This window comes from Ursus maritimus, unplaced genomic scaffold (assembly GCF_017311325.1).
Source record: "Ursus maritimus isolate PB19 unplaced genomic scaffold, ASM1731132v1 scaffold_17, whole genome shotgun sequence".
Lineage (NCBI taxonomy): Eukaryota > Metazoa > Chordata > Mammalia > Carnivora > Ursidae > Ursus > Ursus maritimus.
In genome coordinates, this window is record NW_024424119.1 from 27,630,912 (window position 1) to 27,656,145 (window position 25,234).

The following is a 25,234-nucleotide window of genomic DNA, read 5'->3' on the forward strand; positions in this document are numbered from 1 at the left end:
GTGGCCCTTTTCCCCTGATTTTGAACAGAGGACCCTGTAGCCTTATTTTACGCTGGACCCAGACCTGCCAATTTGGCAGCCCGTCCTGCCGGGGAGGATCCTTGCTGGGGCTGGGTGGGGTTAGGCGTCAGGCAAGGGCTCCCTGGGGAAGCAAGGTGGCAGGGGACGTGGGCCTAAGTGGCTGGGAAGATGGTCCTCTCCTCCGGCTCTCTGGCTGGATGTCACCTGTGTCTCCTCCGGCTCTCTGGCTGGATGTCACCAGAGGTGACCCTGCGCCCTGAGGCACACTCACTTCTCGCACTGCAGGGGACCTGGAACCGCAGGCCTGGAAGGGGTTGAGGCTTATCAGCTGCAAAGGTCTCTGCACACTGCGTGGTTATTGGTACGATTCTTGCATCACATTCTGCGACCCTGTTCTAAAACCTAAACCTCGAAGAAGTTAACCCCCCAGAACTTCCATGACCTGCTTGTCTGCCCCTCCCACCCCCTACCTGGCAGCCCCCACCCCCCACCAACCAAGGGTGGGTTGACTTTCTCCCCTTGTGGGCCCCTGGCCCAGCATGGAATTTGGTCGTCCGCCCTGCTCCCTGGCCCTGTGTCCCTGAGCCAGCTGTGTTGACCGGGCCCTCACTCTGCGCCAGGCCGGAGCTGCACACTGAGATACGGAGCTGGTCCAGGGGTGCTGCCCACCAGGCCCAGCCGGTGGGGGGAGGGACAGGGTGCTGGGGGTGTGGGGGCAGAGTCTTCTCCGCTCCCTAGGAGGCTGTGCAGGGAGAGGCCAGCCACTGCAATAAGGAGGTCGAGATGCTTCCCTCCCTGGAGGGGCTGGGCCTCTAGGACTTAGCAGGACTTCAGAGGGCATGGAGGCGGGGAGGGGGCGCTCCAGACTGAGACGGGGTGAGTGGTCTGGCGCAGCCAGGAAGGAAAGGCCTCTGGGCTGGATCAGAAGCTGGGGAGGCCCAGAGGCCACCAGCTCTCCGATGGCCTCAAACCCCAGGCTCAGGCGTTTGCTCTCTGTCTGTCGTAATGGGGCCTTTGAAGGTGGCTTTCAGCTCGGGAACAGCATCAGAACGGATGTTCACGAAGATTGTTTAGGGGCTGAGTTGGGTGTGGACAGGAAGGTAGGGGAATGAGGCAGGGAGAGGTTGGGGGCTGTTGTGATAACATAGATTTTAAAAAGGCAAGCCTCCTGCAAAGGGAGTGGAGGGGCATTTAGAAAGGACAGGCGAGAGGTAGGATTCTGGTCACAGAAGGACAAACACCGTAGGATTCCACATAGATGAGGTGCCTGGGGTAGTCATAGTCATAGGGACGGAAATAGAGTGGGGGCTGCTGGGGGGCTGGGGAGGCGGCGGGGGGGGCAGGATGGGAGTCAGTGCTTAATGGGGACAGTTGCAGTCTGGGGAGGTGCGAAAGTTCTGGAGAGGGGCGGTGGTGATGGCCGCGGAACACGCAGCTGTGCTTCATGCCACCCAACTGTTGACTTAAAAAGGTTAAAACGGTAAATTTTATGTTATGTGCATTTTATCACAATTTCAAAAATACTGTAATGTTTAAAAAATAAGAGAGAGAGAGGGGACTGGTGGCAGGGGGTCGGACCAGAGTGAGGGGAGTGGGAAGGGAGAGTGCAGGCGGGCCCCAGGTGCGGTCACCCCGGTGAGGAGAGGGTGGGGGTGGCAAGGCCCAACTCCCCCCCCCTCCCCCGCCAAGTGCTCAGCCTTGGGCATGTTGCAGGCCTGGGGGACTCCAGGAGAGCCTGGCAGGAGCTGGGACTGGGGAGACTGGCTGAGAGTCATCAGCTTATCACTGGTAACCGACCCCACACAGCAGAAGATGAGAAGGCCCAGGACAAGTGTGAGACGTGAGGAGAGGGCAGAATGCAGGGGGCGGGTGGGCCAAGGAGAATGAGCGCTCATCGGGGAGACTGAGAAGGAGGGGCAGAGAGGAAGGAGGGAAACCAAGAGAGTCTGGGCTCTCTCTCTTCGGGCTGCAAGGTGAATTCACCCTCCTCTGAGTACTCCGACTCCCTTAAATGTCTCTTCCATCATGGCCCCAGCTTCCATATGCTCATGATGGCCTCTCCTCACCCCCCAGCTTCCCCTGCCACCTGCCTCACTTTCTCCTTATGTCCCAATTCAGTGCTGTCGTGGGTTGAATTGTATCCCCCCAAATTGTATCCCCCCAATTGTATCCCAAAACTTGTACCTGTGAATGTGACCTTATTTGGAAATAGGGTCTTTGCAGATGATCAAGTTGAGATAAGGTCCTGAGGGCAGGCCCTGATCCAGTATGACTGGTGTCCTTATCTTAAGGGGACATGTGGACACAGACATGTACAGAACAGCTAGGAATGCCTGAGGCTCCCAGATCTGGGGTAGAGACGTGGACCAGATTCTCCCACAGAGCCTTCAGAAGGAGCCAACCCTGCCAACACCTAGATTTTGAATGTCTAGCCTTTAGGACTGAGAGACAACAAAGCCTGCTAGTCTGTGGTACGTGGTGAAGACAATCCCAGGAGTTAAAACAAATGCCAAGAAATAAATGCTCATTCACCCCATTCCATGCCGCCTCACGTCTCATTGACTAGCCGATCAATCGATCAATCGGTTGTCCTTGAGCTAGGCCCCCACTTTGTCCAATCAGCTGAGAGGAGGTGTCACATGATGTAAAGCATGGCTGCCCCCAGGGGTGCCTCAGGAAGGAGGGGAGTGGGGAGACAGCTGAGGAACAGGGGGCATCTCAGGCACTCTTGTGTCCCTGAGGCCAAGGGAAGAGTGAGGTGCAGGCTTCGGTGATGAGGGATCATGGCCTAAAATCTCTTTGACCAAAGCGTCTTCTAGAAGAGAAGGGCAAAGACACGAGAAGATCGGCTACGAAGAATCCACTTTGTCAATCAGCCTTTCTTCACCCATCGTCAAGATGTTCACTGTGGCTGAAATAAGAAGATGGTGTAACTGGGAAATATTCATTTGAACTTGTGACTCAGCCCCTCCTGACCTCGGGGAAACGCAGTCCATAAATCAAGACGCGGCTCCAGCGCCTCCTTCCGGAGTTTTCCCGTGGGGGCGGATGCTGGAAAAGCCATTAGCAGAAGTGACTGGACCCACTTCCTATGAAAGATTTAAAAGTGCATTTGGTACTCGGAGAACTTCCCCGCCTCCGAGCTTCCATTTCTGAAGCTTGCTGATGGATGGCCTCAGCCCTTGACCCACTCGGTTTTACTGCCCAACCCGCCTGGGTTTATTTGCTGGCACAGCTTGTAAATTCTGTGTTTTCCCGTTGAGCCGCGGGCTAAGGCTTCTGCCGCGGAGGAGCGGGGTGGCCCGACGCCCTGCTGGTGTAACACAGACGCTCGCTGTGGAAGGCTCCAGCTGTTCCACGTGTCTTGCATTTATTGGGCTGCCCTTTTATTTTTCTTACCAGCTCGTCCTCAGGACTCAAAAGCAGGTAAGAGAGGCGCTCAGGCGGTCCCTGCTGGGAACTTCATCGTCACCCCCTTCCTGCCGCTGCCTCCCCGCTTGGGTTCCCAGCCCTCCCAGACCTGGTCTTTCAAATGGAAAGATGGGAAAACAAAGGATCCAAGAAGAGAGGGGACTTGCCCAAAGGCCCGAGGACACCAGACCTAGACCCAGATGTGCTCATTTTCTGCCAGCACATTTGCCAGGCCAGGGCTAGGCACTGGGGACGTGAAGACACTAAGACCCAGGTCCTTCTCTGAGGGGAGTTACCGTCTGCCCATAGCGCCTGGGGGAGCAGGAGGGGGACGGGAAGGCAACCCCAGGAGCAGCAGCAGGGGCAGGGGCAGCCTCGTAGTCATGGCTAGTGTTTTGTTGTGTTTGGTTTTTTTGTTTTAAGGCTAGTGTTGGTTGAGCCTGCATTGACCACACACCAGCCCCCGCTTTGCCCCTGATCTGCTGTGGCCACTTAATCTTCAACAACGCCCTATGGGGGAACAAGTACTATTATCCTCTCCCTGTTCAGAGCGATTGGCAACTTTTTAGTTCCGCAGCCGAATTCCCCTTTCTTCAAGGGAAATCGGGCATGGAGCCCCAAATAAACAAATCCGGCAAAACCATGGTGAGCCCCTCACTCAGCCTTTCCTATGTAACCCCCAGCAGGGGCCCTGGAGGAGCTGAGGTCTCCCTGCACACAGTTTAAAGACCACCCATCTGATCCAATTTTTGGATGTCTCCAAGAGGCACAGGTTACAAGCAGGATTTCCCAGTCCACTTACGCTCGTTTTACAGATGAGCAAACAGAGGCCCAGAGGAAGGGAGGAGTTTAGCAAGGGCCACCTGGGGCGTCATCACAACTAGCTCTCCAGCCAGAGTCTTCTGAATCCCTGTCTCCACCAGTGACACCTCTTTTATTAGGAAATGGAAGCCTTTTATTAACAACTATAAAATACCATCTCTTCCAAGCCACATTTTAAGGTTGAGTTTACCATGGGCTCTGGGCACAGGGTTTTCACCTTCCTCCCACCCCAGCCCTCCCCACCTCCAGCTCTCCACACTCACTGATCCCAGGAGGAGACTCTTGCTTTAGAGAAGCCAATGCTGGGAGCCAAGTAGGTGAGTGTGGCTTGAAGCTGACAGCTTCGTAGCTGGCCTCCACTCCTCTCAGCTTATTTAACGTAAGGTCTCATCGCTCCGTAACGTTCACGCGACACTTGACATTAGAAAGGGCCTTTCAGTCCACTGAAATGGGATTTTCGAATTCAACAGTACCTTGGAGTGTGTAAGAGGAACATTAAGCTCCCTTCCCTGTGTGTACTTAAGAGGGAGACGCCTTCAGGAAAGGTAATGATTGCATCCCTCAGGGGGGGCGTCTCTGGAGGTGGCCTGCTGCCCAGCCCGTCCCTCTTTCAACAGGCCCCATGGTCACCACCTACTTCTCTCTTCTTTCTCCCTTGCGGCTGCTTTTCCTACTCTCCTCTGTTCCCTTGTCCTGGCTCGTCCCTTCTGTAGGTTCTGCCTGTCACTTTTTTCTAAGGATTTTAGTGCAAATCATCTAGGAAATGAGCCCACTGGCAAAGATAGCAAGCATGGAAAGCTCCCAGAGTCCCAAACCTGTCCCAGCTGGTCTTGTCCCCAAGTCCCTCCTGGTATGAGTCTGAGTGGCTCCCTCATGCAACCCAGAAGTGAGGCTAAGGCTGTTACCCAAACTTTGTTTCATGGGATGCCAATTCTAGGAGCGCTTTCTCAGAGACATGGTTTCATGATCAAAGACCAGGAAAATTCTGCGTGTTACCTATTTCTCCTGGAGGCGCCCAATGTGTGGAAGCGTACGGAAAGTTTTGAGAAGTACTGTGGTCTCAGGTCCCGTGGAACGCTGGACAACCCAAAACCTGTCTGAGTGCCCAGAACGTGTTTTGCAGCTAGTTCAGAGGTGTCTCTGTGAGTTAGTTCTGGAAGACTCTAAAACTTTCATTAGGATCCCTCTTGGCTATAGATGCTCTCCTGGTTCCACTCAAGAAAAGCCAAATTAGGTCATTCTCTGAGAGCATTCACAGAGGACTGTTTTTCTGGTGTGTTTTTTTTTTTTTTCTTTTTTTTCATCTATACCAGAGCATTGTCAGCTGCTTGTGCTTTCTTTGGAAGTAAATAGAAATGAATCAAGGGGGACCCATTTATGGTCTGAACATTGTATTCTTGGGGTCTGGGCGAAGGAAGGCGTCAGGCCAAGCCACGCCATTCTTAGAGAAAAGGATGGCACTGGGGTTTTCTGTGTTTGGGAAGCAGGTGCTTTCTTATCAGGCCAGCTGCCATATTTCTCCTACAAATATGCTGGCCCGCACACAAACGTCCATTATTTTTTTTATTTTATTTTAATGTTTTTTTATTATATTATGTTAGTCACCATACAGTACATCCCTGGTTTCTGATGTAAAGTTCGATGATTCATTAGTTGCGTATAACACCCAGTGCACCATGCAATATGTGCCCTCCTTACTACCCACCACCAGTCTATCCCATTCCCCACCCCCCTCCCCTCTGAAGCCCTCAGTTTGTTTCGCAGAGTCCATAGTCTGTCATGCTTCATTCCCCCTTCTGATTACCCCCCTTTCTTTATCCCTTTCTTCCCCTACCGATCTTCCTTGTTCTTATGTTCCATAGATGAGAGAAATCATATGATAATTGTCTTTCTCTGCTCGACTTATTTCACTTAGCATTATCTCCTCCAGTGCCGTCCATGTTGCAGCAAATATTGAGAACTCGTTCTTTCTGATGGCTGAGTAATATTCCATTGTATATATGGACCACAACTTCTTAATCCAGTCATCTGTTGAAGGGCATCTCGGCTCCTTCCACGATTTAGCTATTGTGGACAATGCTGCTATGAACATTGGGGTGCATATGGCCCTTCTCTTCACTACGTCTGTATCTTTGGGGTAGATACCCAGTAGTGCAATGGCTGGGTCATAGGGTAGCTCTATTTTTAACTTTTTAAGGGACTTCCACACTGTTTTCCAGAGTGGCTGTACCAACTTGCATTCCCACGAACAATGTAGGAGGGATCCCCTTTCTCCACATCCTCTCCAGCAATTGCTGTTTCCTGTCTTGTTAATTTTTGCCATTCTAACTGGCGTAAGGTGGTATCTTAGTGTGGTTTTGATTTGAATTTCCCTGATGGCTAATGATTTTGAACATTTTTTCATGTGTCTGTTAGCCATTTGTATGTCTTCATTGGAAAAGTGTCTGTTCATATCTTCTGCCCATTTTTTGATTTGTTTATTTGTTTCTCATGTATTGAGTTTGAGAAGTTCTTTGTAGATCTTGGATACCAGTCTTTTATCTGTAGCATCATTTGCAAATATCCTCTCCCATTCCGTGGGCTGCCTGTTAGTTTTTTTGGCTGTTTCCTTGGCTGTGCAGAAGCTTTTTATCTTGATGAAGTCCCACAAGTTCATTTTTTCTTTTGTTTCTCTTGCCTTTGGAGATGTGTCATGAAAAAGGTTGCTTTGGCCGATGTCATAGAGGTTGCTGCCTATATTCTCCTCTAGGATTTTGATGGATTCCTGTCTCACATCGAGATCTTTCATCCATTTGGAGTTTATCTTTGTGTATGGTGTGAGAGAGTGGTCAAGTTTCGTTCTTTTGCATGTAGCTGTCCAATTTTCCCAGCACCATTTATTGAAGAGACTGTCTTTTTTCCACCGGATGTTTTTTCCTGCTTTACCAAAGATTAATTGCCCAAAGAGGCGAGGGTCCATTTCTGAGTTCTCTATTCTGTTCCATTGGTCTATGTGTCTGTTTTTGTGCCAACAAACGTCCATTATTAACACGTATCTCTACTTCCTGAAATGGAGCCTTTTCCCGTCAGCTTGGTGAACTTTGTTTTTTGTTTAAGTGCGCTAATTGTTTTTAGTTAACAAGTATTCCAGCTTTTTGATTGATTAGTTGGTTGTCTTTTCCTAGCTTTCCTTTCTCTCTATGCTGGAAAATCCCCGCGGTCCTGTCACAGAGGAGCCACGGGGGTGTGTGTGTGTGTATGTGTGTGTATGTGTGTGTATGTGTGTGTGTATGTGTGTGTGTGTATGTGTGTGTGTAGGTGTGTGTATGTGTGTGTGTCTCTGTGTGTGTGTCTCTGTGTGTGTGTGTGTGTGTGTGTGTTTGCATAGGGGTCTACAAACACAAATGGCTGATGAAGGAGATACTGATTGTATCGTTTGCCGAGGCTGTCATAACGAAATACCACAAACTGTGAGGCCTAAACAACAGAATTGTATTGTCTCAAAGCTCTGGAGGCTAGAAGTCCAGGATCAAGATGTCAGCAGGGTTGGTTCCTTCCAAGGACTGTGGGGTCTGTTGCAGGCCTCTCCCTCAGCTTCCGGTGGTTTGCTGGCAGTCTCTGGCCCTCCTTGGTCTGTTGGAAGCATCACCCTGATCTCTGTCGTCATCCCCACATGTGTTCCTGTGCGCGTGTCTGTCCCAATTTCCACTTTTTTGTAAGGACAGCAGTCCTTGGATTGGGAGCTCACCCAGCTCTAGCAGGGCCTCACGTGAACTGCCAAGTTGTGTCTGCAGTGACTCTGTTTCCAGGTAACAGCACATTCTTCCGTGCCGTGCGGTGCTGCTTACGGGAGTCCTGGGGGCTAGAGCTTCAGCAGATGAATTTGAGGGGGTACGATTCAACCCATAACACCCATGCTGTCCAGAGTAGCACATTCCATTCCACAGCAGCTAAGAAAGTCCTGAGCTGCTGCCCCACTTCAGAAAGGAGGGCTAAGGTGGAAACAGGCGCAAACACAGAGATGCTAGCCGCTTCTGCCCGCAAGCTGACATTTTCCAAGAGGAGAAGAGCCCGGAGTCTCCTCAAGGCTGTCTGGCTAAACAAAGGCAAGTAGAGCTGCAATTAGGTTCATTTCAGTAAAAAACACCCTGTTGTGTGTGTGGGCCTGAGTTGGGCCCTGGGGAGAGGGGGGTGCAGCACACTGACACCCTGCCCGTGGGGAAGCCACGGGACATGCACGTGAGCTGAGTGGAGAGGTGCAGACCCAGCGCAAGGGCCGTGATGAGCTCTGCTTAGTGAGGGGACACGGGGGCTTCACAGAGGAGGAGATGTGTGAACTGAGCTCGCCGTATTATCAGACCGTTTCAGCCAAGAGGGAGGACAGAGGGCTTAGGGCAGATCAGGGTACATACGGTGGATCTGGCACTTTCCCAGTAGCGTGATTCGCGTGAGTCACTCAACGCCTCTAAGCTCCATGCCCTCATCCGTAAAATGGGGTAACAACAGATACCGACCTCAGAGGTTAAATTGGAAAATCCTTGCGCAGTGCTTAGCACAGGGCTTGGACGCGGTAGCAGACGTTAGCCATTCTTGCCGGCTGCTTTTTGGGAGGCCTGATCGAGATGGTGTAGGCGAAGGACCCGCAGGCAGCAGGTGCTCAACTGGTACTCCTCCTCTTGTAGAACTGCTTTGGCAGAGCTTCTAGCATTCGTGTGCTCCGTCAGGGCATGGAGTGAAGGCTGGGGGGTTGTACAGAACAACATTTGAACGACTTGAATAAAATAGCTTTCAAGCATTCGTAAGCCATTTGTAGTCCCCTGTTTACTTGGAACTGATGGCCGTGCCAATATAATCGATGACAATATATTCAGTCACATGCTATCAGGACTTTTACCTTGCACAGTTTCACTGGAGAATTAATCCAATTTGGTAGAGTATTCTGCTGTAGGAGTTATTATCCTGATGATTCATAGAACATGCCCGGCCACCATGTGAATGACAAGCGTTGATTTGCTCTGAGAAAGAAAATTCAAGAGGGGTCTTCCTAAGATTTTTCTCTTTCCGGTAGGTCGTAGGTCACAGAAACTCAGAAGACAAGCACAAATTCTCTTACCATGTCGTACAGACGAGAACTAGAGAAATACCGTGACCTGGATGAAGATGAAATCCTCGGAGCCCTCACAGAGGAAGAGCTCAGGACCCTGGAAAATGAGCTGGATGAGCTGGACCCTGACGTGAGTAGGCACTAAAGGGGGACATGTCATCACAGATGCAGGGACAGCAAGCATTATCACCTGGGGGAGGGACAGGTGCAGACTTCCTTCCCATAGCTACCACTTCCTGTTTCCTTCTATGGCAATGAATGACACTGGAAAGACACTGCCCTTGCAGGTGTGTGTGTGTGTGTGTGTGTGTGTGTGTGTGTTGTGTTTGTCAGGATTGTCTAGAACAGCACAATCAGTAGGATGTGTATATTCACTTAGGGAAGAGATTGATTGTAAGAAATTAGCTCCCACGATTCTGGAGGCTGACAAGTCCCAAGACCAGCAATCAGCAAGCTGGAAATCCAGGAGGGCTGGCAGGGTGGTTCCAGCCTGGGTCCAAAGGCCTGGAGAACCAGTGGAATTGATGGTGTAGTTTCAGTCTGAAGGCTGGCAGGCTCAGAGCCAGGAAGAGCCGATGTTTGAGTTTGAGTCTGCAGGCAGGAGAAAAACCAATGACCCAGCTCAAGGCAGTTGCGGGGTCAAAAGGGTCAGGATGTTAGTTCTATGCAGAACTTCAACTGATTAGATGGGGCCCACCCACACTGGGGAAAGCAATCTGCTTTACTCAGTTTGCCAATTCAAATGTTAATCTCATCCAGAAACATCCTTACAAGTATACCCAGAAAAATGTATAACCAAATGTCTGGGTACCCTGTTGCCCTGTCAAGTTGACACATAAAATTAACCATCACAAGTCTACTCATTGTCCACTTTGTACCCATGCACACCTGAAATCACACTTCTCTTGTTTTAAAGACAGTAACAAGGTCCTAAGAGGAAGGTAGAATCCAGGAGAGGAGGTAAAGTCCTTGAATGATCCTGTCCTTGATACCCCATAACTTGAGTGCTGTGGTATAGAATTAACAATACTTAGACACTACAGGATAAAATCAATACCTCTTATGTTACATGAGGAGAGTAAGAGAGGGAAAAAAACAAAGATACTTGCTTCACACACACACACGTGCGCACGTGTTCAAAACAGAATAAGGAGGAAACACTCATGACAATTACAGTCCTTGTTTCTCTAACCGGTCACATGGTTGCACCGGTATTTATAACTGCCTTCTTCCACTCCCCGTTCTGTATTCCCTTTGCCTTTAGCAAGCACCTCATTGGGCACAATTTTTGCCTGATTGGATGACTCACACCTTCATTCCTGAAGGGTCTGGGCCCGCAGCAGCCCTGCTCGGATCGGGCTGCTGCCATCTTCCCTGGACTGTAACCACAGGACATGGCGCCCATGAGAAGCCCCCCGCAATCTCTGGATTGCAGGCAGACACTTCCACACCTCCATCGTGGGGTGGTAGCCCAACTCCCCACCAGGCTTCCCGGCCAGGACAGAAACTCCTCCTCTGCCCATCGATTCGGTGGCACACAGAGCCCCGAGTGGCCGGGTGGCAGTCTCAACGTCCAGTCCAACGGAACTAATGTTGTGTCTCCTGGCGGAAGCATTCCTCCCTTTGGGACTAAGACCTCTAGGCCCGAAGAGCACAAGGTCACAGGAACAGGAAGCGCAAATGTTGCCAGTGGGTCACTAGGGGTAACCATGAGGAGGCCCTCTCCCATTTCTACCCTTGATTCCTGGGCCCGTGGGTCCTGACTGCGGGAGAAACAGCACGAGCTGTGGGACCCAGATGCAGAGCAAATACAGCCCCCTGCAGAATCTGGCCCCCACCCTGCCCAGTGTGCCTCCCAGGCTGGCACTGTAACTACGTCTGCAAGAGCCAGTCCACCGTTCTCTCCGGCTAGCTGCAGCCGGGGCCTGGGGACCCTGCAGCATGGAAGGAGTGAACTGAGGAAGAAAGGACTCGAAGAGTCCCTTCCACCTGTGGGATGTGTTTTTATCACTGCATTTCATAGTTGGCACATTTAAGTGTGTTTAACGCTCAGAATTGGCCTCTGCAGTCAGGATCACAGGATCAAGCGGCAGGAGGCTCCCCGGGCAAGTCTGTGGTTTGGCCAGCCAGCATGGAGCTGTGAGCAGGGCCGAGAAAGGGATTCCGGGTGGCCTGCTGGACAGGGCCTTCATCCCCTATCTATACCCAGGTCCCCAGGTCAATGCTCAGTCCAGAGAAAGTACATAATGAATATTACTGAATGAAGTGAATTTTCCATTTTATATATTTTTAGTTAAAAATGGAACATTTCACACCTTTCTTTGAAAACCTGTCTTTGCTCAACTGTGGTTTAGCAATGATCCATAAAGGAAAGAAACCACTATACCATTTCACTAACCCTCAAGTAATCACAGCTAGTGTAAAGGGAGAAATGCAGGACTAGAGGTTAGATGTCCCAGTGCCGACCTTGGCCCTTCTCTTACTCTCCTTGTGACCTTGGGCCAGTCGCTGTCCTTCCCTAGGTCTCCATGTCCCCATCCATGAAATGATAGAGTTGGTTCATCCCTTCAGGGCTCAGCTGCCATGAGCTTATAACCTGGCCTTATCTCCAGATTCAAATAAATGTCTTCTTTCTAGAAAACCTAGATTCCTAGTCTAGGGGTCCTGGGTCCTAGGCCCCATAGAATGACAAATCCCTCTTGCTAATCATGACATCCCCCTGCCCAGCCACGAGGAGATGAGGCTGCTCCAGGGCTTTGGAAGGCAGTGTTGGTGCGAGAGCCGTGGGTCTCCTCCTCCCTCCCCTGCACCGCTACTGCCCAGAAGCCTGGGCTTCAGGAAGAACAAGCACTGTAAGGAATAACCAAGCATCCAGCTTTATTGCTGTGGGATGATTCTGTTCTGACTCAATGCTAGACCACTGTCACGTAGAATTACACAAATGGGCAGCTTTAAAAAGTGAGAACCAAAGGGGATGCGGCTCCTTTTGTCAGCTCAGTAAACATGCCCTAGTCACCTGTCAGGTGCCAGGCCCTGTGAGGGCCACCGCAGGGGAGCATGGCAGGGACCCTGCCCTCCCATGTCAGTCTGCTCAGGCCGGGGGGGGGGCGTGGAGGAGTGCAGGCCTGGTAAACAGCGTTCTCAACAGGTACAGACAGGGAGCTCAGGGAGACGACTGATTCTTACTGGTAGAAGGCTTCACAGAGAAGGTGATTTGGGAACTGGGCCCTGGGATTTTTCTGAGTCAAGAATAAAAGAATTCTAGGCCAAATGGAGGCCACAGAACAAAGGCTGGAGAACAAAAGGTAACTAGGGATGGTATTAGAATCTCAGTGCAGTTTCTGTGGTGGGTTAGATGACCTTGGAAGGAAGTTTCCGCTGGATAATGGTGAAGGGTGAGGCATGGGCTGCACGGCCAACTGGAGAGTTTAGACTTTTCTCCGTGGGCCGGAGGAATCTTTGAGGGGCAGTGACTCAGTGGGCTTGCTGGTTGCAGGAGCTCTGAGGAAAAGATGGACCAGACAAGGTGCCAGTGAGATGGGTGGGAGGTGGAAGGCCCAGCTGGTAGTGGGAGAGTTCCTTTCTGAAGCTAAGGAAGTGTCCTGCCCCTCCCCACAACCTTTCCACCATATTGCAGAATCTTTCTGTTCCCAGGGCAATGAAGTGTAAGGCCTGCTGCCTCCGGCCATCTGGCTGTGGGAGTTGCTCTGGGCCGCTGGGTGGGGTTGGGGTTGGGGTTGGGGTTAGACGACACTAGCTGTGTCTGCAAGTCAGGCAGGCAATGGCGAAGGTCCAAGCCAAGCATCAGATGTGAGGGGAACAGGGGGGAGGTAGGAGAGCCCTCTCAGGACTGGAGTATAGCCCCTTCCTGAGGCCTCTTAGAGCCCCAGCTGGGAGATCTGTTTTAGCTGTAACCTGGCAAAGGGTTCTCCCAGTGCCCCCCCCCCCCAAATATCAAGGTCTCTGGCCTCAGCAGCAAATTCCCAGGGCCTCTGTGCCTCTCATACAGCCGGCACCCCCAGCCCTCCTCCCAGAAGATCAACAGTAAGGTGGGTGCCCACTGGAGGGACAGAGAACCTGGGGCCCACAAAGCTAACTTGCCTCGGTCACAGGACCAGGGTGTGGACACTCAGATTCCAGACAGGTTCTGAGGGCTCTCTCAGCTTCCACTCCGGCAGGAGGAAAAGAAATGTGCTTTTGGATCTGAAAGAGGATTGAGCAATCAAGAGACCCGTGATTCTCACACCGCTGTGGTTTCAAAATGGGCATTTTCAAAGACCCCTTTCTCTCTAAGTTCAAGAACAAGGGAAGAGAAGTCAGAGAGAGGATAGGAGATAACAGAGGCCAGTGGGGTTTTTTTGTCCCAGCCACACAATTGGCCCCTTCACAGAGATGTCTCTGTTACCTGATTTGCAAGTCAGTGTGTGAGTTTTGAAAAGATCTAGTGGGCCTCCCTACTTTCAGAGAGCACAAGCATTCCAGCTCAGTTTCACCCGCCCTTGGCCCGTGTTCTGAGGTCAGCACAGGGAGAGGCCAAAGGTATGCAGACCAGGAGAAGTCTCGGTGCCAGCCATCGGGGAGGAGCACGGAGACCAGGAGAGTCCATGCCCCCAACTTTCAGAGCAGGAACTGACCAAGAGAGGGGAAGGGGGTTGCTCTGGGTCACACGTCCAAACAGAACGAGAGCAGCCCCAGGTCCACTGCCCTGTCTGTGGCACTCTGTGGCTTCTGCTTTCATTTCTGTTTAGCAGGGGCTTATATGGCACTTCCTGTGCACAGGCACTGTTCTAAGCACTCCGAAAATCTTAATTCATTCAACCATCATCATAATCCTATGATGCAGGCACTGTTATCAGCCCCATTTTGCAGACGAGAAAACTGAGAGGTGAAGTAAATTGTCCAACATCCCACCCCTAGGCAGTGGCTGAGCCATAACATGGTTCTGAGAGCCACTCTAAAGCTTCCTGGGGTCTCAGAAAGATAGTTTGAGCCCCAGATATGCTCTGGGGTGAGGGCTCGATGCAGAATCCTCTTCCTTTCTTCCTGGAAGCAACCTGAAGTGCAGAAGTCCATGTTCGGTCTTGGCTCTGCTCCCGACTCAGGCACACGTTTTCCCTCTTCGGAGCTCCGTTTCCCTATCTGTAAAAGGGGTGCATTCAGCTTACATGCCTTCTGAGACCCCTTGCAGCTCTAACCAGCTATGATTTGCTGAGCTGTTCCTGGCAGCCTGATTACCTGAATTCAGCTGACACTTCAGGGGTTAGATTTTCAGTGATGCAAGCATTGAGCCCCAGCGTCACGTGACAGAGTAGAGTACTCGGAGTTGGAAAGCGGCTTTGTTTCCAGCAGAGGACTCCAAGCTTGTGCACATAAGAAAAAAAAAAAAAGAAAAAGAAAAAAAAGGAAGAAAAAAAAAAGGCCCTGAAACTTTCTCTCTCGCACTCTGCGGCCTGGAAAAACTCGAGCTTATCATGAGATTGTTGCGCTTGGACTCCCGCGGGAGAGGAATGCTCCATGTGCTAAAAGTATCCACTGTTGACTGATTCCCCAAGAGGATCTGCCCTTTCTCTTCTCTCTGGAGTTAAGTGGATGCTGCTCTGAAGCCCAGCCAACTCCTTGGTTCAGATCTGCCTTTGCAGCAGGCAGTGGGGAAAAGGGACAACAGTCAGAAACATTGAAGACTGGCGGGTCACACTGTGACTTGGGCAGGGAGCCGTGTATGAGTTCTTTCGGGATCGGTAGGTAATTAACATTTACTGGTTGTGCCATGGGCAGAGCTCTGCGTGGAAGATTTCATGTAACCCTCTGAGAGGTTCGGACATGGGCCCCATTTTAAAGATGGGGAAACTGAGGCTCAGCAAGATGAGGTAACCCACCCAGGATATAACACAGATGGTGCTGGGATTCCTGCCTCTCAAGCCTGTGCTATTAACCACCACCTCCTGTGAGCCCCTGTGGGCTGGGGCCTGCCGCGGCCCTGGGTGGGGAATGGCCAGCCAGCTGTTCTTTTCCAATACAATTTCCTTTGAAGTTGTTATGTTAGTTTCACAACATCAATACTAATCTTCTAAAAAAGAAAGAAAAATACCATGAAGATCAAGAATCTACTTGTAAATATTGCTTGATAATGAAGCTTTGGAGAAAAGGAAGAATTTTTCTTAAGTGTCTCAGTTGAAGGATTAAAATATTAGCAGGAGGGAAGATGGTAGAGATAATCCCAACCTTATAAAAAAGTCGGGTTCTGTGATTTGGTTTTGAAGTCCGCCATGGGGAGGCTATGGCCCATTATAGAAACAGCAGTGGAAAGCAACAGCCCCCTGCAGGCTCCAAAATCATCACCGCAGCTCTTTCCTCTGCGGAGGGCTTCTTGCGGGCCGGGCACTGTGCTGAGTGTTATATGGACATCATCTCTGCAAGGACCAGTGCGAGGGTCCTGTGAGGCCGGTCCTTAAAGGTTGGGGTCCATGCCACCCTAAGAAAAAGGACAGATGACCAGAATCACACGCTGGTAGGTGGGAGGCTAAGCTCGGGCCGACCCGTTTCCCCTAGTCCATAATGCATCAAGCATCCTGAGAACAAGGGGCCATGAACTGTAGGAAGACACGATGGAGGAGAAAACCTAGAACTGTAGACTCAAAGCACTGGAAGGACACTTAGAAACCATCTAACCCTCCGTCCCCTGCCCCCTGCATGTATGTACACGATGCAGGTAAAGAAACTCTCATTTACGGGGTCCCTCCTGGACATGCGTCATTCACTCGGTGCTTTATGCCTTTCACACACCAACCCTGTGATGTAAGTGGTAGTATCAACATTGTAATGATGAAAAATCAAAACAATAGCAAAACCCCCCTGAAGCCCAGAGAGGGCAAAGTTCTTATTCAAGGTCACACACAGCAGGTCAGCCACAGACCCAGGAAGTGAACAGGGGACTTCCTGTCACACAACTTTGCTTCCCTTCAGACTCCACAAAATCACAAAATCCTCTCTACTCCCCACATGGTACTCTGTGAGCCAGAAGACGCTGTTGGCCATGCAGGAAGCAGCCAAGTTTGGTCCACAGGGCTATGGTTCTCCCTTGTAATACAAACCAGCAGAATTGCGAGCCCGGGACAGAAGTAAACAGTTGAAATGGAAAGAAATAAATCTCTGCTCTAAAAATAGTCACACATCCTTAGAAACACTGCTGGCCATGTACAGAGCCAAGGATGGGCCTGGCAGGGTGAGGGTGAGCGAGGCCGGGTGTCAGTGTGTCCCCACCTTAACCTCTGTCTGCTGGCCCCATGACTACCTCCCTGCACCCCTCTCCAGCCTCCCTGGAAAGCCCTCCTTTCTCCTCCGCCCCTCTCCTCCCTGCCTCTTTGCCGGGGGACCTCTTGGTCCTGGAGCCCTTCACCCCTCAGTTCAGAAGCCTCCCATTTTTCAAGGCCCACCCTCCCTGCCTGCCCCTCTCCAACCCACAGCACTGCACCTGCCCCATACTGAGGACACTGAGCAATTTCCTTTTTGATTTTGACGTTTTTAATAGGAAACATTCAAAACACGTAGGAGAGTACAATACTTATGTTCCCTTCATCTAGATTTAACAAAAGTAAAAATTTTACCTTATTTTATTCAGATCACCCTTAAAAAGAAAAAAAATCACGGTAGATAAAGTTTATTTTTTAAGATTTTATTTATTTGAGAGAGAAAGAGACAGACCATGGGGGTGGGGAGGAAGGGCAGAGGGAGAAGAGACTCTCACGCAGACTCCATGCTGAGTGCGGAGCCCAGCACGGGGCTCGATCCCAGGACTCTGAGACCGTGACCTGAGCCAAAACCAAGAGTCAGACACCCAACTGACTACACCACCCAGATGCCCCTATAGACAGTAAACCCTGCCTTCCCACCCCCTGTCTCTTCCCCATCTCTCCCGTTATACTGAACGTTTTCTACCCGAGAGGCAGCAAACCAGGCACCCACGTCAGGTAGGTAATAGGAGTAAAGGAAGGAAGGTGTGCCAGTTTCTCAAGACGTGTGGCCATCCTGGTTCATCTTTCACTTTTCCACTCTTAAAAGAGACGTGCACGTAAGAAAGTTTCACTTGCAACTTAACCTGCCAGGAGGAAAAGTAACAACACAGTCAATGAGGAATAGTAACTGGTTCTAGACCTCTGTGTCAGGGGCAGTAGGGAGTGGTGGGGACTGAGGCAAACAGGAGAGTTTGTATTTGACTAAAGGGTACTTGCTCTTTGGTCCCACCAGTTGTTGCCAAAGTGGAAGGGAAGGCCCAATATTGCCAGGCCATTTAATTTTTCAAAGGACACTGGAAATCTGAATTTTTTAGAGGAGGAGAGAGGCAGAGGGAAAGGGGGACAGAGAACCTTAAGCAGGCTCCACAGCCAGTGCAGAGCTGATGCAGGGCTCAATCTCACAACCCTGAGATCTCATAACCTGAGCTGAAATCAAGAGTTAGATGCTTAACCGACTGAGCCACCCAAGCGCCCCTGGAAATCTGGTTTTATGTGCAGGTTCCCTATTTGAAAATGTTGATACGACATTTAAATGTACAGACCAAACCAACCCAAGTTTTGGCATTTGACTGGACTGTAGGTCTCCTAGTTTGCAACTCTAGCTCTGTTCTGAATCATACACACACACACAAACACACACACACACACACACACACACGCATGCACACAAATAGATATAAATATGGTTAGATATATGAAAAGCGCCTAGCCCGATGCCTGGCACATAGTAACAGCTTAATAAATGTTTGTTGAACCTGAATGTATGATTTGCCCACTAGAATCTAGGCCTCTTGAATTTGGAGCCACATTGTACCACCAGATACAGGGCAGCCAGGGACAGTTGTGTAAGTTGTGCATTGCAGGAGACATTGTTCACATAAACCAGAGAGAAAAAAATGTCCTTGGAGTTGTGCAGTGCACAACTTGCACAACCAGATGCAGATATTCTGAGTGTCCCCATAATTCAGTATCTGTTCAGTTGAATGGAAATGAATAAGTATGCCCTCTGATGATAAAACTAACTGGCAGTAAGCTGCATCTATATGGAGTTCACACCTTTATTCTGAGGTTTGAAACTAAAAAGGCTTTTGAACTTCATTTTAGGGAAGGAGAATCCAAAGTCAGAGAGCACCAAGTGCACTGTCTGTGGCTTCACAGCTCTGGGTCGAGAATCTAGGCTGTCAGTTAGGATGCAGTCTGATGGCAAGTATGAGACTCAAAATTACGTGACTGGAGCAGTGGTTGGTTCTTCCCTCAAGTACAAGTCTGGAAGTGGGCCGTTTAGGGCTGGTGCGGAGCTCAGCTCCCCACGCTTCCCAGAGTCCCAGATTCCACCCAGCTCCTCTCTGGCCAGCCCTGGGGTGCCGTCCTCATCCTCATGGTCCAGGGTGGTGGCCTTCATAGCTGCACACGAGGTATCAGGCTAGAGGAAGAGGGGAGAAAAAGGAAAGTAGAAAAGCCATCACGCAAGCGCCTTTTAAGGAAGGTTACTAGCAATCACCACTGGACACTTCTTACTGACCACAACTTAGTTATGTGGCTCACCCTACCTGCAAGGGAGCCTGGGAAAAGTAGTCTTTAACCCGAGAGGCCTTGTGCTGCTGTTAGCACCAGCAAAGGGGAGCTATGACATCAGGGACGGTTTGAGGCTGTCCCTGTTAGTGTGCCGGGTTGACGGCCTGAGGTCCTGCTCTGCCACGAGCTCCGAGGCAGAGTAGGAAGAGTTGGGAGGACATGACCAAATCCAGGCCCTTAAAGAAAACATCGCAGAAGACCAGCTTGGCATTTCCCCACACTCCCATCCATGAACGCTGGCTCCATCCTGAACACTCCCACCCCGGTACCTCTCATGTGTCCCCTCCCCCAAACCTGCTTGGGGCAGCAGTTGGGTGGCCTGACCTGACAGGCAGCTTGGGGCAGCAGGTGTGATGCTGACCTGGAGGGGAAGCCCAGCTGGAGCGGCCGTGTTGTGTGGATCGGGGACTATTCAGAACACATTCCCTTAGAGCCCGGGGCTTGGTGCTGGGGAGGCAGAGAAGACAAAGGAACATCCCCCTCGGGCTCCCTAGGGAGAGAGACGGCATAGATGCGCTCCGAGACAGAATGGGATGGCATTATATAAGCGCTGGCAGGATGCCGAGGGGAGTTTGGGCAGAGAATTACCAGATCAATGTGGGGAGCACTGCAAAGGCCAAACAGGGCGCCCAAGGGAAGGACTTTAAAAGAAATGCAGGGGAGGAGGCGGGAGGGAATGCCAGGCAGAGGGCACAGGCTGAGCACAGGCATGGCAACGTGAGAGCAGGGTGCGGCTGTGGAATGTGAGCAGCCTGGAGAGGCCGGGACCTGGAATCCTTGAAGACGGGAAGAAGAGTGGGTGTAGATCGGGGTCAAATCATGGAAAGTTCTCCATACCTGGCTGATGACTTTGGTTGTGACTGTAGGTTAGTGGAGGCACTGAGCATCTGTGAGTGTACTGGGGACGGACACGGTCGGACACTGATGTTGGTGAGGTCCGGCTGGCTGACGGGAGGGGAAGGGAGTAGAGAGGCAGAGGTGCGAGGCAGGGAGGCCAGCCTGGAGGCTGCTCGGATGCTCCCGGCTGGAGGCACGGCAGCGTGAACAAGGATGGCACGCACAGGATGGAGACATTTCAGACCCTGCAGCTTCAGCCTCACCCACACTCCTTCCCCCAGCAGGCCATGTCCGCTTGTTCTGCACACCCTGTCTGTGATGTGCTTTCTGTCCCCTGTAACACCCTCCTCTCTGTCCTCCTGCCCTGGCTTTTTCCTGCCTGCAACACTGCGACCCACTGAGCTCGGGAATCACCTCCTCCAGGAAGCCGAGTACAGTCGTTCACACTTGGACGTGGTTTCCCCTGTAGCTGTGAGCCCCGTGGATAGGATCACACATTCATTTTCTCGAGATGCCCAGGACCCAGCACAGCAGGGAATGTGGAACATTTTTCTTATATGCAAGGCAGAAAAAGAGGTCAGAACACGGGGAAGGGACGGTTTGGCCCACCTTGTGCCGTGAACCCCAGACTGAGATAAAGTGTGCTGTTATGACCAATAGGCCCCACCACAGTTACTGGACTTGGGCCACAAAAGCACCTTTGGACGTCAGCTCTAACGCCCTGAAAGAGTTGACTGGGGGAAGTAGCAACTATTGGGTTTCACTGGTCCTGTAGCAAGGTCAGGGCAGCTAAGCCAAAGGCTTGTATCTTTCTAGAGAGAACGGGAAGAGAAGGAGATGCTCTGAGTGTGTTGGGGTGACAGTATGATTGAAGAGAGAGGGGCACTTAGAGGTTTGGACCCCATTGTCCCCTCTGTGCCTGAGGAGTGAGTGGCGTGGCCCCCTTCACCCCTGCTATACTCTTGGGTTAAGTCTCCCCACGTATGACAAGAAAGCTCTGTTGCTGGGGGGCCTGGGCAGCTCAGTCCATTAAGCATCTGCCTTCAGCTCATGATTTCAGGGTCCCGGGATCAAGCCCCATGTCCAGCTCTCTGCTCAGCACGGAGCCTGCTTCTCCCTCTCCCTCTGTGCTCTTGTCCCCCCCCCCTCAAATAAATAAATAAAATCTAGAAAGGAAGGAAGGGAGGGAGGAAGGAAGGAAGGAAGCAAGCAAGCTCTGTTGAAGCCCCACTGAATGATTTCTAGTGGAATCTAGAAGCCGCTAGAGAGGAATACAGAGGCAGAGCGCTCCATATCATCCAGGCCCTGAGGGGCTAGAAGGCCTCATTTTATACAAGGGAAACTGACCTGGCAGATAACTGGAAAGTGAAAGTCCTCATGTCCAGTTAAAAAAATGTTTTCTTTGGCCAAATACCCTATAACAGGTAATTGTGTGACTGACTGGCCTATGAAATATTTGGCCTTGCTGATGTGGTGGAAAGGGGGGGCAGCTAGGATAGGCTTAGGTCATTTAAAATGGGAGGGGGAGAGAAGTCGGTCGGCATTTTGGGCAGTTCAGCCTCCTGAGTTTCACTCTTACCCCAGGACAGGAAGGCCATGCCGCCGGGCCTCAGTTTCTCCATCTGTAAACCGAGACTAGTTTGATAAGAGGTGAGTTCTGGCTTTCTAACACTCGGAGAGGAAGCCTGGTTCTCACACGGCACGCACCACATCTGGTTTCCAGGATCTGTTCCTAGAGGAAGGCTGTCAGGTGGGATGGAACACTTTCTGTGGCTTGGAAGTCAAGAGTCCCGGGCTCTCAGTCCAGCGTATGACCTCAGGCTAGGCCCTTCCCCTCCCTGGCCCTCAGCTGCTCCCAGTATGCAGTAAACACATTGTCCTGCATGGCCCGTCCTCTTCTGGGGAGTTGTGTGGGGTCCAGTCACAGCACAGGAATCCAGGACCCCTGGAGCGCTGACCATGGGGGGCACCTTTAATAGTCCCTTGTCCTTAGACATAGTTGCTTTATTTTTTTTAAAAGATTTAGTTATTTATTTATTTGACCGAGAGATAGAGAGAGCAGAGTGGCAGGCAGAGGGAGAGGGAGAAGCAGACTCCCCACTGAGCAGGAAGCCCTATAAGGGGCTCCATCCCAGGACCCTGAGATCATGACCTGAGCTGAAGGCAGACATTTAACCGACTGAGCCACCCAGGAGCCCCTACTTTGAGAAGAGTAATAAAGTTGCTTGTTTATTTTGTCACTGTGAAGAAGCAGACTAGGGTACATTTTATGTATGATTAGCCATGAGCCTGACAATGGTCATACTGATCCTTGGCCATGCTAATTATATACAGTGCCGCCTGTATATAAACTCTGGCTTTCTGGCTCTTTCTGTGCCTCAGTTTCCTCACCTGGAAATGAAAGAATTGGTCCAGAGGCTCTCTTAGAGCTTTGCAGCCCCTTTAATACATGATGTGTGTGTGTGTGTGTGTGTGTGTGTGTGTGTGTGTGTGTTGCCTGCGTGTTGTGTATGTGTGCGTGTCTGAGCAGCCCACAGTGGTCCTAGCTGGGATGGCTTCTGACAGAGCCCTGACTATCTATAGCAATGATAATTGTGCAGATACTTGATATTTGGCCTTATGGGCCCCTGTTGGCATGATAGAGTTCCTCACAGGCCTGTTAAGGATCTGTCAAAGTTTCCATTGTGCTCTGGAAAACTGGACTCCGGAGTGCAGGTGTGAAAGATTAAGAGGATAACCTGCTGGGGGCACCTGGGTGGCTCAGTGGGTTAAGCATCTGCCTTCTGCTCAGGTCATGATGTCAGGGTCCTGGGATCGAGCCCCGCTTCGGGCTCCCTGCTCAGCAGGCAGCCTGCTTCTCCCTCTCCCTCTGCCTGCCGTGTGCGCGCACGCTCTCTCTCTCTGTCAAATAAATAAATAAAATTCTTTTTTAAAAGAAGATGATAACCTGCCACGCGGCACATCCAAGTTTTAATTTTACAGCATTTAAAAGGAAGTCACTATTTAAAAACCCACGAGTAGGGAACCACAGAAGGAGCTTGCCTAATTTTTCCCCTACGATTATTTTTAAAAACATATTAAAAGTTTCATGTGTTTTTATAATTTTTAAAACCACTACATTAAAAACTCATGAATATACCTCTTCTTCCTTTAGTCCTGAGCCTGATACGGGAGAGACTCTCGAGTAAATATTTGTCAAATAAATGAATGAATATCTTGACTTTCTCCCCACTGAATTCTAGTCTGATAGGAACCTTAGGTCAGACGGGGCAAAGCGGCGGCCCACAGACCCAGTCTGGCCTGCAGATGTGTTTTCTGTGACCTGAACATTGTTTTTAAAATATTTGGACTTTGTGTCAATATTTAAAAATCACATAAAAAGGAGCAGATCTAGTAGCACCACCCGTATTCTTACATGGCGGTAATTCTGGAGCTGGGTGGCATAGAGGCACGGGGATCCCAGTGTGCCACAGTCCCCACTGCTCCCAAGCATCTCACACATGTAATTTTGGCCTAAGATCAAAGAGCCACCCTGGTCCCTGGAGTACATTTGCAAGTGTAAGGAAGGACATGAAGACATGCTCTGAGCCCAAGGTTGTCTCTCAAAGCAAATCTCACCCCTCACCAGCCTGTCTGTGGACTGAAGATGCACTGTGTGGCCTGTGCCTGTAAATACCTGTCCCCCTGAGGCCCGGCTGATGTGCGCCCTGGGGGAGCCAGACGAACGCTTCCCGTAGAACTAATACAGAGAGGCACTTGCCCAGCACATTTCCCCTGCGCACACCTTAAGATCAGGAGCACGAGACAAATTCCTTCAAGGTTAGAGGTTCCAGTGACCTCAGGCACCATGGAAGTGCACAACCTTTACAGGCAACATAGAGGCTAGTAATAGACTGCTGTTTGCTAGTCGGTGAAGCAGACCCCCATTTAGGATCCTGATTAACTCGAAAAGCAAAAACAATGCAGCGTTTTCCATACAGGCAGTAATGGACACTCTGCTCTCATTTCATTCTGCTCCCCCCTCGACCTCTCCTCTCTCCGGTTGCTGCAAACTAGAGATCTCTGTGGGGTCCTGGCCCTGCCTGTTAGCCCACGGCCTGGACGCGTGGGGTGTTTGTTGGATGAACAAGGACTCCGGGAATGAAAGAGACATCTGCACACGTATGTGCTCACCAAATGCTCTCCTGGTCAGAGCGCCGACAGAACGGTTGTGCGAGCGCTTTTCCTCACCGATTAGCTGGCCGCATCTGAGACTCAGTCTTAGGTTCTAAGAGTTGTGAAAGATCCAAGGCAGTATTTTCTCACCCATTTAACTTCTCCGTGGCTAATTTACATAGTGAGGCTCATCATATCATCCAACAGACACCACTGCAAATTTGGCCAGCTCCGGCCTGGCCAGTCTCAGCATCACTACCAGCCACGGGCACGCGAAGAGCCTTCTGTTCCTGGCGGTCCCTGAGCATTTAGCTACAGCGTTAGCCATTTTTAATTTTCCCCTAGATAACATATGCCTTTTTTTTTTCAAGATTTTATTTATTTGAGAGAGAGGGAGAGAGAGCACAAGCAGGGGGGAGGGGCAGAGGGAGAGGCAGGCTCCCCGCTGAGCAGGGAGCCTGACACAGTGTTCAATCCCAGGACCCTGAGATCATGACCTGAGCTGAAGGCAGATGCTTAACTGACTGAGCCACCCGGGCACCCCCAACATATGCCATCTTTAAATAATAGCTTTCTTTGAGATATAATTCACATACCATGAAATTCACCCACTTAAAGTATACTACGCAGTGTTTTTTTTAGTACATTCACTGAGTTGTACAACCATCACCACAATCAACTTTAGAACATTTTCATCACCTCATAGAGAAACCCCTATTTCTCTTCAGCCTCCCAGCTCGGGGCAACCACTCATCTACTTTCTGTCTCTATAGACGGGACACTTCCATAAAAGGATTCCGATACTGTAGTCCTTCGTCTGGCTTCTTCCATGTAGCACAACGTGTTAAGGTTTCACCTGTGTTGCAGCGTGTATCACTGCTGCGTTTCTTTTTATCACCAAGTAGTGCTGTGTTGTATGGCTGTACCATATTCTGTTTCTGCATTCCTCATTTGATGGACGTGTTGAAACTTTGTTTCAAGTTTTTGGCTATTCTGAATAATGCTAACCTGCTACTATTCTCACCAACACTTGTGATGATCTGTCTTTTTTCTTACAGTCACCCTGGTGGGGGTGAAGTAGTGTCTCATTCTGGGTTTGATTTGCATTTCGCTGATGGCTAATGATGTTGAGCATCTTTTCATAGGTGTATTGGCCATTTTTATGTCTTCCTTGGAGAAACATCTATTCAGATCATTTGCACATTTTTAAATTGGGTTCCTTGTCATATGTTTTGAGTTGTAAGAGATCTTTATATATCCTGGATACTAGACCCTTATCAGACAGATTATCTGCAAAAAAATTTCTCTCAAATGGTGG

The 25,234-nt window shown here is 50.5% G+C and overlaps 1 protein-coding gene across 2 annotated transcripts in view; it reads left to right on the top strand.

Annotated features, from left to right (window-relative positions):
* TMOD1 (tropomodulin 1) overlaps window positions 1-25,234 on the top strand; it is an 83,865-nt gene that overhangs the window by 12,290 nt on the left and 46,341 nt on the right. The window contains exons 1-2 of one of the 2 annotated variants that reach the window (XM_008707864.2): window positions 3,312-3,447; window positions 9,302-9,467. In XM_008707864.2, coding sequence (XP_008706086.1) covers window positions 9,348-9,467 — 120 coding nt within the window. In that variant the 5' untranslated portion in view covers window positions 3,312-3,447; window positions 9,302-9,347. Of the gene's footprint in view, window positions 1-3,311; window positions 3,448-9,301; window positions 9,468-25,234 lie in introns of those variants that run through there. The other variant, XM_040631643.1, reaches the window with a different exon arrangement.